This window comes from Oryctolagus cuniculus, chromosome 15 (genome assembly GCF_051225735.1).
Source record: "Oryctolagus cuniculus isolate XC-2025 breed Fujian yellow rabbit chromosome 15, ASM5122573v1, whole genome shotgun sequence".
Taxonomy (NCBI): domain Eukaryota; kingdom Metazoa; phylum Chordata; class Mammalia; order Lagomorpha; family Leporidae; genus Oryctolagus; species Oryctolagus cuniculus.
The window spans coordinates 89,849,563-89,867,077 of record NC_142881.1 but is presented as its reverse complement, the minus strand read 5'-3'; the positions used below and the strand labels follow the sequence as shown (position 1 = coordinate 89,867,077).

Sequence of the window (17,515 nt, the reverse complement as noted above, 5' to 3'; positions counted from 1 at the left end):
GGCAGCAGAGCCCCAAACAGCCTCAGCCTGACTTTGCCATTTTGCTTGTCTTCTAGCAGTAATCCTATAAAATCGGCCTGAAAGCAGCGCCCTCTAGGGGTCCATCTCCTCCATCTCAAGTTAACAACAAGCAGTGTTGACAGACCCCTGGGAGGCATGTCCCCTAAACTCCTTGCACCCACACTTCCAGATGTGCATGGCTGATTAATATATTTCATTCATTGCTGAGAGCCCGTTCTTTGAGGGACACTGAGCAGAAGAGCTCAGGCTAATTCCGAATCCTTGGAATAAACCCTCACACAGCACAGTGACCAAAATATCAAGTCTTGTGTGACCAGCCCTGAAATCAGTTTTTACAGTTTCACTTTGTGTGTTTACCTTGACCCCATCTGGAACTGAGATCAGGATCAGCTTAATCTTATACACAGCTGTTTCCTATCACTGTTGGTTGAATAATGTTCATTTGTGATGCCTTCTTATAATGTGTGTATGGTGTGTTTGGGGTTAACTCCCTGTGTGTAGGGCACAGCCAGTGTCAGACGTGATGCTCTTTCCTTTTTTAACACAAATGCTGTTTAGTCCCGTGTGTTCCCCGGCACGCTTGTTTCACTCACAGGTGTGTCCTAGACATTCTTCTGTGGCACACGCCCGGAGCTGCCTCTTGCGTCTGTGGCTATTACACTGAGGTGCCATCATCTCTTTCACCACTGATTAACATTTACTTTTTCTTTAGTTTTTCATTCTAATACATAAGGTCACAGTGAATATCCTTAGAAATGTCCTTAGTGTGGGAATATTTCTGTAGAAAGGATCGTTAGAAATGAAATTACTTTGGCTTAGGATATGTACATCTTATTTTTGAAACTGTTGTAGACAAACTGGATATTATCAGTTTTTAATTGTGCTAGTTTGATAGATAGGCCAGCAGTAGTGTAAATTAATTTAACTTTGAAAACCGTTCGGGTGACTTAACAAAAATATTTTTTTGTTCAATTGGCTTCACATTAAAGTAAAAAATTAATTTGGGAATAGTTGAAGCTTTCATGCAATGTTCAGTTCTGCCCCTATTTAAATCCTTTAATCTCTAATTATAAGGTGTCATGCATCAGCATTTATTTCTTGTTACTGTTATTTGATATTTCTTATTAATTTTTTAATGATCTTTCTTGTCATCTTTTGAACTAACGTGTTTTTCCCTTGCTGGATCTGTTTGTGTGATGTGTTGTTCTTCTAGCTTTGTTATTGTTAAGCCATCTTAAACTCCTGGGGTCAGCCAGGTAATGATTGTTTAGTGCACAGATACTTGTTTGCATAGAAAATATCTTCTAGCTTCAACATTTCTTGGCAGCTTGCTGCATGTGCCTTTTCTCTGTGTGTTCATGCTTTTTTGAAACGTGTTAAAGTAAATTACAAATCATTACCTCTGCAGACAGCTGTTAAATATGGGGATATTCCAGGGAACTGAGGGAGGGTGGGAAATATGGTTATCTTCTTAGAAGAAAATCTAACATGAGAGTAACATGAAATCTGTTCTCTTCATATTAATAAAAATAGAAAAGAAAAATGGGGATGTTCTACATAACTGCATAGCTATAAAAATCTATATGGAAAATTAACCATAAAAATGGTCTAATACAATGTAATTTAATCCATGTTTCAGTTTTTCCAGCTAGTGCCAGTGGTTTAAATGTGTATGTTTCCATCTCATGGAATCCGATTAGATTTGTGCATAGCATTCAGCTTTGTCTCCTTAGACTTTTAATATACAGACGGTGCTGCTCACTGAACAGATCCACAAGTTGCATCTAGCCTATCACCTATTTTCATAATGGCCTACAGGTTAAGAATAGACTTTACATTTTTTTTAACTTTTATTTAGCAAATATAAATTTCCAAAGTACAGCTTATGGATTACAATGGCTTCCCCCCCCATAACTTCCCTCCCACCCGCATCCCTCCCATCTCCCGCTCCCTCTCCCATTCCATTCACATCAAGATTCATTTTCAATTATCTTTATATACAGAATATCAGTTTAGCATACATTAAGTAAAGATTTCAACAGTTTGCTCCCACACAGAACATAAAGTGTAAAATACTGTTTGAGTACTAGTTATAGCATTGTAGACTTTACATTTTTAAATGACTGAAAAAATCCCAAAAGCATAAGAATATTATATTACATGAATAGTGTATGAAATTCAAATTTCAGTCTTCTGAATAGAGCTTTGTTGGGATAAAGCCCTGTGTGTGTGTTTGCGTTTTACCTGTGTGTTTATGCTACAACAGCAGAGCAGTTTCAGCAGATACTGGACAGCCACAAAGCCTACAATAATTACTTTTTTGGCCTTAGAGAAAAAATTTGCCAACTACTGATGTGGAGGGAAACCCCACCCGCTCATTAGAAGAAAGACGGCCCTTTGTCTTGCGAAGTGTTTTTCATGGGGGGTGTCTTTATTTAGCGGTTTGTCTTCTGTGTCCCCAAATTCCTGTGCACTGTGTGTTGGCAGGGAGGGGTTAAAGGCTTGATTAGATTCAAGGTAGGTACTTCTGGCAGAATCTATGGGGAAAACTCTTAAATCTTAGAGAATGTTTTCAGTTTCAGTTTCTTCTATGATCATTGGTCAAGGTTTTCTTTTTTTCTACAATGGTGATTATTTTTGTATTTATAATATTTTTTCACAAAACTGTTTCACTGAAACTTTGAACTTTATAGAATAAAAAAAGCTCTTATCTATTATACTTTTTTGATTTCCAGTTTTCTTTTTTATGAAGTTAGACTTACAGCTTACTTTATTATAGTTTGTGGGTTTATTTATCATTTTTATTTTCTCCATGAAGGAAATTTTTTTTTTTAAAATTTATTTATTTATTGAGAGATAGGATTACAAACAGTGAGAGGAAGAAATAGAGAGAAAAGTCTTCCTTCCATTGGTCCACTCCCCAAATGGCTGCAATGGTCAGAGCTGCACTGATCTGAAGTCAGGAGCCAGGAGCTTCTTCTCAGTCTCCCACGCAGGTGCAGAGGCCCAAGGATTTGGGCCGTTTTCTACTGCTTTCCCAGGCCACAGCAGAGAGCTGGATTGGAAGAGGAGCAGCCGGACTAGAACCAGCACCCATATGGGATGCAGGCGTAAGATTAACCTACTGCACCACAGCGCCAGCCCCAGTGAATAGGAAATTAATTATCTGTGCCGGCGCCGCAGCTCACTAAGCTAATCCTCTGCCTTGTGATGCCGGCACACCGGGTTCTAGTCCCGGTTGGGGCGCGGGATTCTGTCCTGGTTGCCCCTCTTCCAGGCCAGCTCTCTGCTGTGGCCAGGGAGTGCAGTGGAGGATGGCCCAAGTGCTTGGGCCCTGCACCCCATGGGAGACCAGGAGAAGTACCTGGCTCCTGCCATTGGATCAGCGCAGTGCGCCGGCTGCAGCGGCCATTGGAGGGTGAACCAACGGCAAAAGGAAGACCTTTCTCTCTGTCTCTCTCACTGTCCACTCTGCCTGTCAAAAAAAAAAAAAGAAAGAAAGAAATTAATTATCTGTGATTTTATTTGTATTCCTTAATTATGGGATTAGAAAAGAAAATGTTGTTTTTGTTAAGGAAAGCACTTTTTAAAAGTTGTGGTATGACTAATGTTCAGCTTATTGAATCATTGTATGCCCTGTGCCTGTCACCCAAAAGGAATAGGAAAATTCTCATTACCCCAAATGTTCGCCTGTGTGCCTTTGCCATCAGTAGCCCACCCCCACCCCCACCCCCAGGCAGCCACTTACAGACTGCTCCCACCACGTATGTGTCTGCCTGGTCTTGGACTTCATACAAATGAGGTCAGACAGTGTCTGGTGCTTTGATAAATCAGTTTTGTTGAGTTGTTTTCCTCTGCTGCTGTTGTCTTTAACTTTTGAGAGTCAGAGATAGCTCCCATCCAGTGGATCACTCCCCAAATGCCCACAGAGACTGGGACTTGACCACGGCAGAGCCAGAAGCCAGGAGCTCAGTCTGGGCCTCCCAAGTTGGTGGCAAAGATCCAACTACTTGAGCCATCACCTGCTACCTCCCAGGGTAGCTTAGCTGGAAGCTGGAATTGGGATCATCGTCAGGACTTGAACTCGGACACTCTGGTATGGTTGATGGGTGTCCCAAGCAGTGTCTTAGCTGCTATACCAGGTGCTCTTACCTTTTAAACATCTAGCTGGGATGTGTCAGAGGACCTGCCTTCACATGCAGGTAACTTTGTCGTGTTTGACTTAGTCTGCTGTTGAGGCTTTCATTTGTATTGTTTATTTGACTTAACTGCTTTCTTCATTTCTAAGATTTCTGTTTTGTTCCTGAATTTCTTGTTCATATCATGTGTTGCTTGCCTGATTTCATTCAACTGAGTTCTCTTGTATGATTTTGAATATCCTTATAATCTTTAGAATTACTTATTGGAGATTTCCTCAATCTCCTTTTCTTTGGAGTTTGTTACTAAAACGTGGCTCCTTTGAGGAGATTTTGATGCCTTACTTTTTCATACTTCCCGTGTTCCTCTGCTGGTGTTTGTGCATGTGACAAAGCAGTTGTTCATGAGTGGCTTCTGGTCAAAGGCTCTTCTCTGAGGACGTCTTAGGTTCCCACTGGGTAGCTATTTTGGCTTTGGTTCCATTAGATGCTGTAGTGAATTCTTCCTAGGTCTTCCCCACAGCAGTCAGTGGAGTTGTGGGGCACTCCTGTCAGTCTCAGCCGCGATGTCAGGGCCAGTACTGGCCGATGGGGTGGGGTCCACACAGGTTCTGGCCTTCTGGGAGTGCTGGCCTTCCACTGTGGCTGGAGTTGTGAGAGCACTACACTGGTGCCCCTGAGGGTTCAGTTGGGTACCCATGTTGGCAGAAATGTGACTCAAGTCCCAAAACACTGGACCAAAGTCTGGCTAGGCCCTCTTGGAGCCATCTCCTGGTTTCTCTGTGCTCTGTGTACCCAAATATCTTATCTTGCCCCAGGCAGACAGTTGTCTATGTTAATGCTGCCTGGGATTAGGGGAGGAAAGAGAAGATCTGTGGCCCCAGACACTGCAACACTAGATCGTACCCAGAGCTCACAGCTCATCAACTCCAGTGCAGGCTGGGGTGGGGCCAAGTCCCACTTTGCTGTGGGCTGCCTGGTGCTGCAGTGGACTTGTGACTTGACGCTACCGCAGCAAGCCACAACTGATGCTGTGTAGTAGACTGGGGCCATAGATCTCCACTTGGGACCGAGGCAAGTTCAGAGTCTCCATCTGTCAACACTGGCCTGGAGCGGGACCATTCATATCTGCCCAGTGATGGTCTTGGCCAGTTCCAAGATGCAGTCCTGTGCTTGCTTTGGTGTGTCTTACTCCCTAGGGGCTGGAGTCTTGCTCCTGGTTTTCAGTGGTTGGTGGAAGGGTAGTGAAGAAGATCCTTTGGCTGTAGAGGCTGACACTAAGCTGGGCTGCATCTGAGTCTTGCGGTTACAGGGTCCTTGGCGCATGCCAAGCCCACATGAGGCTAGGGGTGATACAGGCTGTAACACTCACTACCCTACCAGGTCTAGAGGCTCTGGCTGTGGATAGGGGCCGCTGGTCTCCTCTGGTGCTGGGTCTCACTGTGGTGGAACCAGCACTGAGCCTGAAGGCAAAGCCCTGAGCTCCCTTTCCTGACCTACTCCCCCCTGGTTAAAGTCTTCTCACTCTCACTTTCTGCCTTAGGTTGGGGAGAGGTGATACTGGCAGCCCCTCAGCCACCCTGGCTGACACTAAGCTGTGTCACACCTGAGTCTCACAGTCGCCTCCCTCTGCATGGTCTCAGGTTGTGTGTGCCTGGCCTGCACGAGGCTGATGTTGATACAGGCGAGAACAAGCCTGTCCTATCAGGCTTACCTGCTTGACACTGGAGCAGAGGTAGAGGCTGTGTCTGTTTTTCTTTCTTCCTTTTTTAAAGATTTATTACTTAAAAGGCAGAATGATGGAGAGCAAAAGCTCTTTGTCTAATGATTCATCCCACCAAGTGGCCTCAGTAGCCACGCCTAGGCCAAGCCAAAGCCAGAAGCCAGGAACTCCATCTTGATCTCCCATGTGGGTGGCAAGGGCCCAAGTCATTGGGCCGCCGTCTTCCACTGCCTTCCCAGTGCATTAGCAGGAGACTGGATCAGAAGCTGAGCAGCCAGGACTTGAACAAGGGCACGGATACGGGATGCAGGTATTGTAAGGGGCAGCTTCACCCAGTGTAACACAGTCAATGTGTTAGTGTGTTAGCCCTGACCTCTGTCAGACGCTGGATCCCACTGCAGCAGGCCTGGCACCAGGCTTCAAGGTGAAGTCTTTAATTCACTTTGCCAGCCTACTCCCCACTGACTGGAATCTTGCTTCACTGTCTGCCAGAGGTGGAGAGAGGGCTGGTGCATGCGGTCTGTTGATGACCTCGCTGAGGAGGGGCCAGAGGCCCTATCTGCAGACACTGGCCTAGGAGCAGAGGCCCCTGTGTGGTTCTGGGTTCCACTGTAGCAGGCCTGGTACTGGGTTTCAAGTCTGAGGTGTGGACTTACTTCCCTCCTCCTCCCCTGAGCGGGAGGCATCTCTCCCCACACCCACACGGAGCCACTTGGAGCTGGGGGAGAGATGCCACAGCAAATCTTCTTGCCTTCCTCACTGTGGCTTTTCATATTGTCATGCTAAAACCAAGCATGGTGCTCTCTCTCCTGGCTTCCTTAGTTCCTGTGTAGCTGACTTGGTTTGTGAATAGCTATTTAAATTGGTGTCCTTTTTATTGCCAAATGCAGTCTGTGGTATGCGTATACCAGTTTGTTCATCCATCAAAGGAAAATGGCACAGGTGTGGGTGGTGGGGTGCTGGGCGGGCAGTTAAGGCGTCACTTGGGACACCTTGTCCCATATCAGAGTCCCAGGCTTTCTGCTAAGGCACACCTGGGAGGCAGTAGAGGACAGATGAGGGTTAAGTAGGTTGGACCACTGCCACCTGTGTAGGAGACCCAGCTTGAGTTCCTCGCTTCAGCTCGGACTGTTCAGGGGCATTTGGGAAGGGAACAGCTGGTAGAAGATCTCTGTCTGTCTCTGTCTCTCTGCCTTTCAAATAAATAATATATAAGTAAAACAAGAGGATCTAGGTTGCTTGTAGTTTTTGACTGTTAGGTATCAATCTGCTATGAATGTTTCTATTCAGGTTTTTATATAGATACAGACTTCCCATTTTCTGGTTTAAAAATCCAAAAGTGCAAAAACTGGATCAAGAGATAATTGCATATTTAGTTTTGGAGGAGACTGCTAGAATAGTTAGAACATTTTATATTTCTACAAGCAGTATATGAGTGATCCATTTTATTTGCATCCTTGCCAGTATTTGGTGTTCTCACTCTTACTTATTTTAGCCATTCTGATCGCTATGTAGTGACATTTATTTGTGTTTTTAACATATTTCCTTGATGAGCATTATCAGCTTAGTTGCCATCTTTGCACGGATTTCTACTTGGGTTGTTTCTTACTGTTGAGTAGTGGCAGTTCTCTGTGCATTTTGCCCCGGAACAGAGTGTGTGTGATCACTGTTTGTTCAGTAGGCGGTGCTTACAATGCCCAGGCCCTCGGGTTGTCTCGCGGAGTATGGTTAAAGCAGGCGCTCTGCGCAGTGGCTCCCATGGAAAGGAAGCACCGTGAAGTGTCGCCTGATGACTGTTCCTCGTGTCCTTTTAGTTAAAGTCCCAACAGTGTTAGGTTTGTTCCTGTTTTACCCTCTTGCTTTTTGTGTTTATTACAAATAGGAGCTTCCCATCAATTACATCTCTATGCGTGTCTTTCTTACGTGAAAATGTTTTAATAGCCTTCTAAATGTTGCCTTCCCAGAGGAGCTGACTGTTTGCTTTTAACAGCAGAAACTGTAACGGAACCCGGAGCCTCAAAAAAACAAAGGGATGATGGATAGATGTGCTCTTCCTGTAGGCTCAGCACCATTTTGGGCTCTACTCCTGATCTAAATTCTCTGCCTTCTGTTATCTAAAATTTTACCTTGGTGTGTTACATGGTTGTGTTTTCTTGAACCAGTTATTGAGACTCTTCACATTTGCTGTTAACAAGCCATGGCTTTTCCTTTCTTTCTTTTCTTTTCTCTTCTTTTCTTTTTTAATTTTATTTATTTGAAAGGCAGAGTGGCATAACAAGAGGGAGAAAGAGAGAGAAAGGGATTTTCCATCTGCTGGTTCACTCCCCGAAAGGCCGCAACAGCCAGAGCTGGGCCAGGCTGAAGCCAGGAGCTGAAACTCCATCTGAGTCCCCGACATCAGTAGCAGGGGCCCAAGCATGCAGGCCACCTTTCACTGCTTTCCCAGGTACATTTACAGGGAGCTGGATGTAAATGGAGCAACCATGACTTGAACCAACAGTCTGATATGGGATGCTGGTGTCACAGGCAGCAGCTAAACTCCCTATGCCACAATGCCAGCTGCCTCGTTAAACTGTTGGCTTTGGGACTAACCTGGAGGACTATGCTTGCCACCTTTGTGTCTCTCATATAGACTGTTCAGTACCTATACTGGAAAAATCACTCCTGGCAAAGCGAGATTAGAAAGCGAGTGTGAGGGGCTGGCGTTGAGGCCCAGCAGTTTAAGGCTCTGCCTGTGATGCCAACATCCCATATGAGCTCCAGTTGCAGACCCGGCTGCTCCACTTCTGATCTAGCTCCCTGCTAATGTGCCTGGGAAAGCAGGGGAACATGGTCCCCAAGTTCTTAGGCTCCTGCCACCTACGTAGGAGACCCGAATTGGAGTTCCAGCTCCTGGTTTTGGCCTGGCCCAGCCCCAGCCACTACAGCCATTTGGGGATTGAGCCAGCAGATGAAATATGTCTCTCTGTCCTTCCCTCTCTCTGTAATTCTGCCTTTCAAATGAAGAAATAAATCTTTAAAAAGAAAAAACCAAAACAGTACAAAAAACCATAAAAGTATGGAAATGTGGCGTGTGGTCCATTTACTTTACCCAGATAGGTGATGAAATGCTAGTCCTTTTTTTTTTTTTTTTTTTTTTTTGGGTATAGGTTTCTTTCGTATGTAATGGGAGCAGGAAGAATGAGGCTTGGAGTGCAGAGTGTGAAAGGCCATCACAACACACACCAAACACCAGAGTTAAGGAAAAAGTTTATTATCCGATAGGGGGACACCTAGCAGGCTGGAGGGAGAAGGTGAGAGAGCAGTAAGGGAAAAGAGAGTGTGCAGGAAGCAGGTCCTGTTATAGCCTTGCAGGGGTGGGGAAGCAGGAACCACGAATCCCGTTAGGGTAGGGGTGTAGCTGAGGCTTGTGTTTGGCCCGTTTGTTCACCTGACTCCTAGTAAGCCAGGCTGCGTCCTGGAGAGGCCAGACTTAGTGTACAGGGTGGTGACTGGGCCAGAGCCCAAGTTAGCGCTGGGGGCTTGCGATGGCACCAGAGATGGGACAGCACCATTTTACTGACAGCACACGGTCTACTTGGGCTGGGAGGTGCTGATGTCACACGTGGGCCTTACTCATGGTGGTGCCGTTTGGCTGTTCTCTCTTTTCCCAGAGGAGCTCTATGGTGACTTTGAAGACCTGGAAACGGGGGATGTGCACAAAGGGAAATCAGGCCCAGATACTCAGGTATGCCTTTGCCGTGGCCGGCCGTCAGCTTGATCTGTGGTCAGTGTGTTCCGAGAGACCCGTGTTGAGAGAGCAAGTCTGACTGGTTGTCTGTGTAGGCTATTGAGCGGATGGTGACGTGCCTTCCTGGACGTGTGGGCATGTGGGAACAGAAAAAATTGTCTACTTGATCACATAAATGTATCCCATAAAAGTAACCATGAAATTGGCTTTAACCATTAACCCTAGCTTTAACATTAGCCCTAATCCTAACCCTTACTCTGCACCTAGCCCTAACCGAATCCTGGCTGTAATCGTAGCCCTACACCTAACCTTAACCCTAGTTCTGATCTTCCACCTAACAATAACTGTCCCCAACTCTAAACCTAGCCCTAACCCAAGTCCTCAACTTAGCCTTCACCCTAGCCCTAACCGTAACTCTAACCCTGTTCCCACCCAACCCGAAATCTGTCCTTAAACCGAACTAACCAAAGTCCTAATCCTAGTCATAGCTATAGTTTTAACAATATACCTACACATAAACCTAATGCTAACTCTAACCCCAGACCTAAATCTAACTCAAAACATACCTCTCACCCTATCTGTAAGCCTTTCTCTAAACATAGCTGTAAACCTAACACTAATGGTTGCCGTAATCTTAATCCTAACCCTAACCCTAGGTTTAATCCTTAGCCCTAACCCTAGCTCTATAAACTTCTTTTTAAAGGTTTATTTTATTTATTTGAAAGGCTGAGTTACAGAGAAAGAGAGAGAGGGAGAGACAGAAATCTTCCATCCACAGACAGAAATCTTCCATTCCAAATAGCTGCAGTGGCTAGAGCTGGGCCAGTCCAAAGCCAGGAGCTAGGAGCTTCTGGGTTTCCCATGCGAGTGCAGGAACCCAAGCACCTGGGCCATCATCCTCTGCTTTCCTAGGCACTTTAGCAGAGAGCTGGATCAGAAATAGAGTAGCTGGGACTTAAACTGGTGCCCACCTGGGATGCTGGCATTATATGCAGCAGCTTTACTGGCCATACCACAACTCCAACCCCCTAATCCTAGCTCTAAATCTAACCCTAAGCCTAACTCTTACCCTACCCCTACCCCTACCCCTAACCCTTATCCCTACCCCCACAAGCCCTAACATCTGCCCCAAACCTAACTCTAACCATTGCTCTAAACCTAACCCTTACCCTAAAGCTAAACTTGGCTCTAACCCTTGCCCTAACCCTAACCCTAACCAGATTCCTTATGGGCTTTCATTCCAGGAAGTTTTACCTCCTGGATTTTTCTCACCACTGTTCTTTTTGCCACCACCCTTTTCTTAAATTTAAATATCAGTTTAAAAGATTTTCTTTTCTCCCTGTTGTTTTTGCAAAACAGTGTCTGGGAGCACCTGAGTTGGGAATGTCTGCTTCTGCTTGTATTCACGCTTCAGTCCACAGGCAGACTGAGGAATGGCAGTGAATGGTAGCACCTGCAGACAGCTGTGTCCTGTAGCAATACTCCCCGGTCTTTACAACCCATTAGAGCTTTCTAGAAATCTACCTCAGAGTTTAAACTTCTACAACATCTTCTCTCCTGAACGTTTAAGATTGAAGATGTAGCAGAAGAAAAGGAAGAACTTGACCCCAGTGCAGAGGAAACTGCCAAAAAAAAGCATTTGGATAAGAAGAGAAAATTGAAGGAGCTGTTTGATGCAGAGTACGATGAAGGAGAAAGCACGTATTTCGATGATCTCAAAGGAGAAATGCAGAAACAAGCACAGGTAAGGCGACAGCTGTGTGAGCCGCGTCTCGGGGCCGTGACTGCTGTCTGGGTCGTGGTGCTCTCACCTGCTCCTGGGACTCCAGGTCCAGGTGCATGGAGTGAGTTTTCTCCTTCAGTCAGCAGGTCACCAGAGCAATGGCTAGTGCCCTTTTCCCTTTCTATGTGAAAGGCAGAGAGAGAGAGAGAGAGGTCTTCCATCCACTGGTTCACTCCCCAATTGGCCGCAACAGCTGGAGCTGTGCCAATCTGAAGCCAGAAGCCAGGAGCTTCTTCTGGGTCTCCCACGCAGGTGCAGGGGCCCCAAGCACTGGGCCATCCTCTGCTGCTTTCCCAGGCCATAGCAGAGAGCTGGATCAGAAGTGGAGCAGCTGGAACTTGAACCCGCACTCATTTGGGATGCCAGCACTGCAGGTGGCAGCTTTACCTGCTAGGCCACAGCGCCGGCCCCAGGTACCTCTTTTGTACCAAGCCTTAGGTTCCAAGGAAGCAGAAACGAGGGTGTCACCGTGTAGTGATTTGAGGCAGGTGTTCATTTAAACCTCACACTTGCTTCACATTTTGACTGCTCCCAGATTCGAGCGGGTGGGTGATTTGTGGCCCAGTGGGTTATGCTCTCCAAGAGAGGCTTCCCAGAAGCTCATGGTGGTCCGGGTTTAGAGGAGTATCTCAGGTAAGGTCAGCAGTGGAGATAAAGGGAGCCTGTTGAACTCCACGAGGGGAGCTGGTGGTAGGTGGTGTGGCCTCCTGGGTGAGGGAGCTCTGCAGGCGGTTTGAGGCACTGATCTCACCCTGAGGGACACACAAGGATGTGCACACAGGTGACGGTGAGAGTCTGATTGCACTTTCCTAGTGGGGCACCCAGAATCCCTGTAGGCCAGAGCGTTCACATGAAAGAGCTGGTGAAGTGTGGTTGGCAGGCGGCAACTCAAGCAAGGCCTTCCTCTAGTCAGAAGAGTGTTCCCTGCTGCGAGAGAGGATGAGGGAGGCCAGGCTGGGTGGTTGAGGGAGAGGGGAGACCATGAACTGGGGAGTAAAAGCAAGGGGAAGTTGGGGGCATCTGCCAGCCAGCATTCAGGAGTTTCCCCAGAGTTGATTACCCTCTTGGAGCAAACAGGAGAAAATAGCTGAGACATATTTTCAACAAATGGTAGAGCTGTAAAATGTTATTTTGTTTTGTTTTTAATATTTGTTTATTTGAAAGGCAGAGTTAGAGAGAGGAGAGACAGAGATCTTCCATCCACTGGTTCACTCCCCAAATGGCCACAATGGCTGGGGCTGGGCCAGGCTGAAGCCAGGAACCGGGAGCTTCATCTGGGTCTCCCACACAGGTGCAGGGGCCCAAGCACTTGGGCCATCTTCTACTGCTTTCCCAGGTGCATTAGCAGGGAGCTGGATGAGAAGTAGAGCAGCCAGGATGTGAACTGGCACCCCATGGGATATCGGCACTGGAGACGGTGGTTTAACCCTCTGTGCCACAGCACCAGCCCCAAAATGTATCTTTTAATTGGGATAAAATGTAAACAGTTCTGTCCATAGTTCATTTAGAAACTGCTTTTGCTAATGTTATGTTTATTAAAGGTTTATTATGGGGTGTAATTATTGTTCCCCCTCTTATATGCAGCTTAACCGGGCAGAATTTGAAGACCAAGACGATGAAGCCAGAGTCCAGTATGAAGGTTTTCGACCTGGGATGTATGTTCGAATTGAGCTTGAAAACGTTCCCTGTGAATTTGTGCTCAACTTTGACCCTCATTACCCAGTTATTCTGGGCGGTTTGGGCAACAGTGAGGGCAACGTTGGATACGTGCAGGTAGGTGCCCTTAGCCACATGCCCAGCCACGGAGGCCCTCGCCACGTGCGCTTCAGCAGATATTTTGTTGAACTCCCTCCCCGCAGATGCGTCTCAAGAAACATCGTTGGTATAAGAAGATCCTCAAGTCCCGAGATCCCATCATTTTTTCTGTGGGGTGGAGGAGATTTCAGACCATCCCACTTTATTATATCGAAGACCACAACGGAAGACAGAGGCTTCTGAAGTACACCCCACAGCACATGCACTGTGGAGCGACCTTCTGGGGTAAATGGGACTTGGCTAATTGCGACATTTTAGGTGTTATCATTGTACTGGTAGTTTTGCACTTTTCCTTTTTGAGATCCCAATTCATAAGATTTTTTCTTTTTGTGGGGGAAAGGGTTGGAGTATATCTGTAATGTGGAATCCAGAACTTGCCGTTCACTCTATTTTTCTCTGTTTTGCTCAAGGTCCTATCACTCCACAGGGAACTGGCTTCTTGGCAGTACAGTCTGTCAGCGGCGTGATGGTGAGTATCTGCGTGTTTTCCTTTCAGCCGATGTCTGAGAAATGGATTTTGAATATGAATTATTAGCTACATGAAACCAAGTTGAGAATGACTCATCTTTAATGTGTCATATCTAGTAGATCTCTGTTGGCTTTTGATCTTCCTGCATCCTTGTAAGTAGGGTGTGAGAGTGCAGAAGAGGAAGGTAGAAGAATTATGATGGCACTGATAATGCCGTTTTACGTTTTTGTCTTACGTATCTAAAGTATTTAAGTCGTGTTCACCATGTGCTAAGCACTGTACTGGATACTGAGGCCGCATCGCATACAAACTAGACATGACCCTGCCCCCTTGTAATGCTTGCTTAGCAAAGGATGTTCACAGTCCCTGTTTGACCAGTCAGAACAAGTTTTGTCAGCCCCATTTAACTGGAGAGAAGATGGACTAATGAGCAGGTGGAACCCACCCTGGGGGTCCAAAATTTGATTTTTTAAATGTTAAAAGTCTAATTTTCATTTTTTCTTTCATTACAAATAGATTGTTATTGTAAGATTTTGTTATTATGGAATGATTCTCGGGAAAGTAGTTCATTTTGGCTTACCAGTATTGTAGTTTTAGATGGCTTTTGTTAAAATACTATTTTGCATGTTCACATAGTCTTTCTTAGATGACTGTAAGTGAAATTGTATCAGAGAAATTGTAGTTTTTCTCTTGCTTATTTCTATATTCAAATTTTGGGATTTCCTTCTAGCCTGATTTCCGAATTGCTGCAACAGGTGTTGTCCTTGACCTGGATAAATCCATAAAGATTGTGAAGAAATTAAAGCTAACTGGATTTCCATATAAAATTTTCAAAAATACTTCATTTATTAAGGTCTGTATATCTTTGAATTCATGTATTTAGAAATGTATACATTTTTAAAGGAGGAAGGAAATACGGGTTAAGTAATACTTATCCAAATGCTTAGCGGGTCTGCATTGTGGCACAGAGGTTAAGCTGCCTCTTGGGACGCCTGCATTCCATAGCAGAGTGCCTGGATTCAAGTCCTGGCTGTACTTCCTGTCCAGCTTCCTGTTAATGGGCACCCTGGAAGCAGCGGGTAAAGGCTCAAGTACTTACATCCCTGCCATCCATGCAGGAGATCCAGATTGAGTTCTAGCTCCGAGCTTTGGCTTGACCCAGTCCTGGCTGTTGGGGAGCAAATCAGTGTGGAAGGTTGATTCATTGTCTGTCTGTCTATCTCTCTCTCTCTCTCATTCACTCTTCCTTTCAAATAAATAAAAATAGATAATTTTTTTTTAAAAAAGTACAAAGAAAACTGCTTGGGACCAGAAGTGTGTCAGGCTTCAGATTTTTGAAGACTTTAGGAGATTTGGATTTGGATATACATAGTGGGATATCTTGGGGTGGGCTCCAGGTCTAAACACTTATTCATATACTCCTTTTCCTCATAACCTGAAGCTAATTTTATACAATATTTTAGTGCGTACACATTTTGACTGTGATCAGTCACATGAAGTGAAGTGTAGAATTTTCTACTCTGGGGTCATCTTGACACTCAGGAAGTTTTGGATTCTGGAACTTTTCAGATTGGAAATGCTAAACCTGTACTTCTAAATTCAGGTCTCATGTTTTTAGGAAAGTCTTTGAAATATTTTATAAACTTAACCTTCTGTCTTTTTCAGCTTACATCTGTATATTGGTCTCTGTGTTACTTAAATATGCTCAAAAATCTCAAAGCAAAGTAAAAGAGGAATTTTCAGTAATTGAGGCAATCATTTATTACCTCCATGTGAGACTGTCATAGGACTAATTGAAAATGTGTAATTTGGCCGGCGCCGCGGCTCACTAGGCTAATCCTCCGCCTAGCGGCGCCGGCACACCGGGTTCTAGTCCCGGTCGGGGCGCCGGATTCTGTCCCGGTTGCCCCTCTTCCAGGCCAGCCCTCTGCTGTGGCCAGGGAGTGCAGTGGAGGATGGCCCAGGTGCTTGGGCCCTGCACCCCATGGGAGACCAGGAAAAGCACCTGGCTCCTGGCTCCTGCCATCGGATCAGCGCGGTGCGCCGGCCGCAGCGCGCCGACCGCGGCGGCCATTGGAGGGTGAACCAACGGCAAAGGAAGACCTTTCTCTCTGTCTCTCTCTCTCTCACTGTCCACTCTGCCTGTCCAAAAAAAAAAAAAAAAAGAAAATGTGTAATTTCAGCCAGTACTGAGTTTAGTTTCATACCTTTTTGATTTATGTAAAGAAAAGAAGGAAATCGTAAATTTTTCACAGTTCGGTATAAAATAGATGAAGTGATTTGCAAAACACCTTGGCAAGGGTCCAGAGAAATGAATAGGCTGTTTCTGCAGTATTTTCAGCAGTATAAAGTTTCAGCAGTTAGAATGTTTCCATTAAAAGCAGATTTGGGGTGGGCATTTGGCTTAGTAACAAGCGAAGGATGCCCACATCCCATATTGAAGGACCTGGGTCCCATTCCCACCCCTGGCTGTAGATTCCAGCCTCCTGCTCGTGTGAACTCTGGCAGGCAGCAAGTAATAGTTCAGGTAGGGGACCTGGATGAGTTCCTGGTGTCTGGCTTCAGCCCGAGTCTGGGGCCATTACAGGCATGGGAGGAGTGAACCAGCAAATGGGAACTTTCTCATCTCCCTGCCTCAGACTTTTTTTTTATGAAGAATTAAATGGATCGTAAAATGTTCTTGTAATAATACCACCAACATTTCTCCAGATCTTTTTCTTTTTTCAACTTTTATTTTATTTGAAAGGCAGAAACACAGAGATCTTTCATCCACTGGTTCACTCCTCAAGTGATCTCAACAAGAGTTGGGACAGGCTGAAGCCTGGCTTCTGGAACTCAATCTCCCATCTGGATCGTACCCAATCTCCGATCTTGGGTCGTACCCAAGTACTAGAACCATTGTTTGCTGCTTCACAGAGTGCACATTAGCAAGAAACAGGATCAGAAGTGGAGGAGCTGGGAGTGGAACCAGGCACTCTGACAGGGGTGTGCGCAGCAGATGCCCACCCCCTCTTTTTGTTTTCTAAGTGAGAGCACCGAAGCAACAGGATTTGAGCGGCATTCTTGTCTGCAAGAGGCCAGCAGCGGCTGCTGAGGCCAGTTCAGTCCACAGAATGATACTGATGAATGCGTCTTTGCTCTTGTCTTCTACTGCGATACCCGGAATGACATGCTAATGAGCCCACAGGAGAATCTTGATTAATGTTCCCGAGGGGAAGATAAAAGAGTTGCATTCTTTTTGGCACAGTAGTTCCACTGTTAGAAGGAAAAATATTTTAACTTTATCACCCTCAATGAGTTGTTTTTTAACCAAGGGTATATTTATGAGCTAACAGTTTGAGGAAGTGACTTTGTATGTCTGTATTTGTGCCTATAGGGAATGTTTAATTCAGCTTTGGAAGTGGCCAAATTTGAAGGTGCTGTGATTCGAACTGTCAGTGGAATCAGGGGACAGATCAAGAAGGCGCTCCGGGCTCCCGAGGGCGCTTTCCGGGCCAGCTTCGAGGATAAGTTGCTGATGAGCGGTAAGTATCCTTGGCAGGCTGTGTGATGGTGGGGCGCTGCCACTGCTGGTTTCTGGTTGATTAGAGGTTGGAGTTGGGTCTTTGGCAGCCCAGTCTCAGCTCCAGTTCTCCCTGCTCCCAGCCTTTACGCAGTGCTGATTCACGTTGTGTCGGCCGGCCTTCGGCTCACAGGCAGGACAAGTTTTTCGTGCACAGAGGAGTTCAGGGGCTGGCATGATGCAGCTGGTTAAACTGCCCTTGCTTTGCTGGCATCCCGTACTGGGGCGCTGGTTTGAGTCCCTGCTGCTCTGCTTCCAATCCAGCTTCCTGCTGGG

General features: G+C 45.9%; 1 protein-coding gene across 4 annotated transcripts in view; it reads left to right on the top strand.

Annotated features, from left to right (window-relative positions):
- BMS1 (BMS1 ribosome biogenesis factor) overlaps positions 1-17,515 on the top strand; it is a 47,542-nt gene that overhangs the window by 21,258 nt on the left and 8,769 nt on the right. For all 4 annotated transcript variants that reach the window (XM_008250050.5, XM_008250051.5, XM_070058143.2 and 1 more), the window contains exons 14-20: positions 9,534-9,607; positions 11,181-11,354; positions 12,978-13,166; positions 13,253-13,433; positions 13,619-13,677; positions 14,408-14,530; positions 17,054-17,201. In XM_008250050.5, the coding sequence (XP_008248272.3) occupies positions 9,534-9,607; positions 11,181-11,354; positions 12,978-13,166; positions 13,253-13,433; positions 13,619-13,677; positions 14,408-14,530; positions 17,054-17,201 (948 nt within the window). The remainder of the gene's footprint in view (positions 1-9,533; positions 9,608-11,180; positions 11,355-12,977; positions 13,167-13,252; positions 13,434-13,618; positions 13,678-14,407; positions 14,531-17,053; positions 17,202-17,515) is intronic.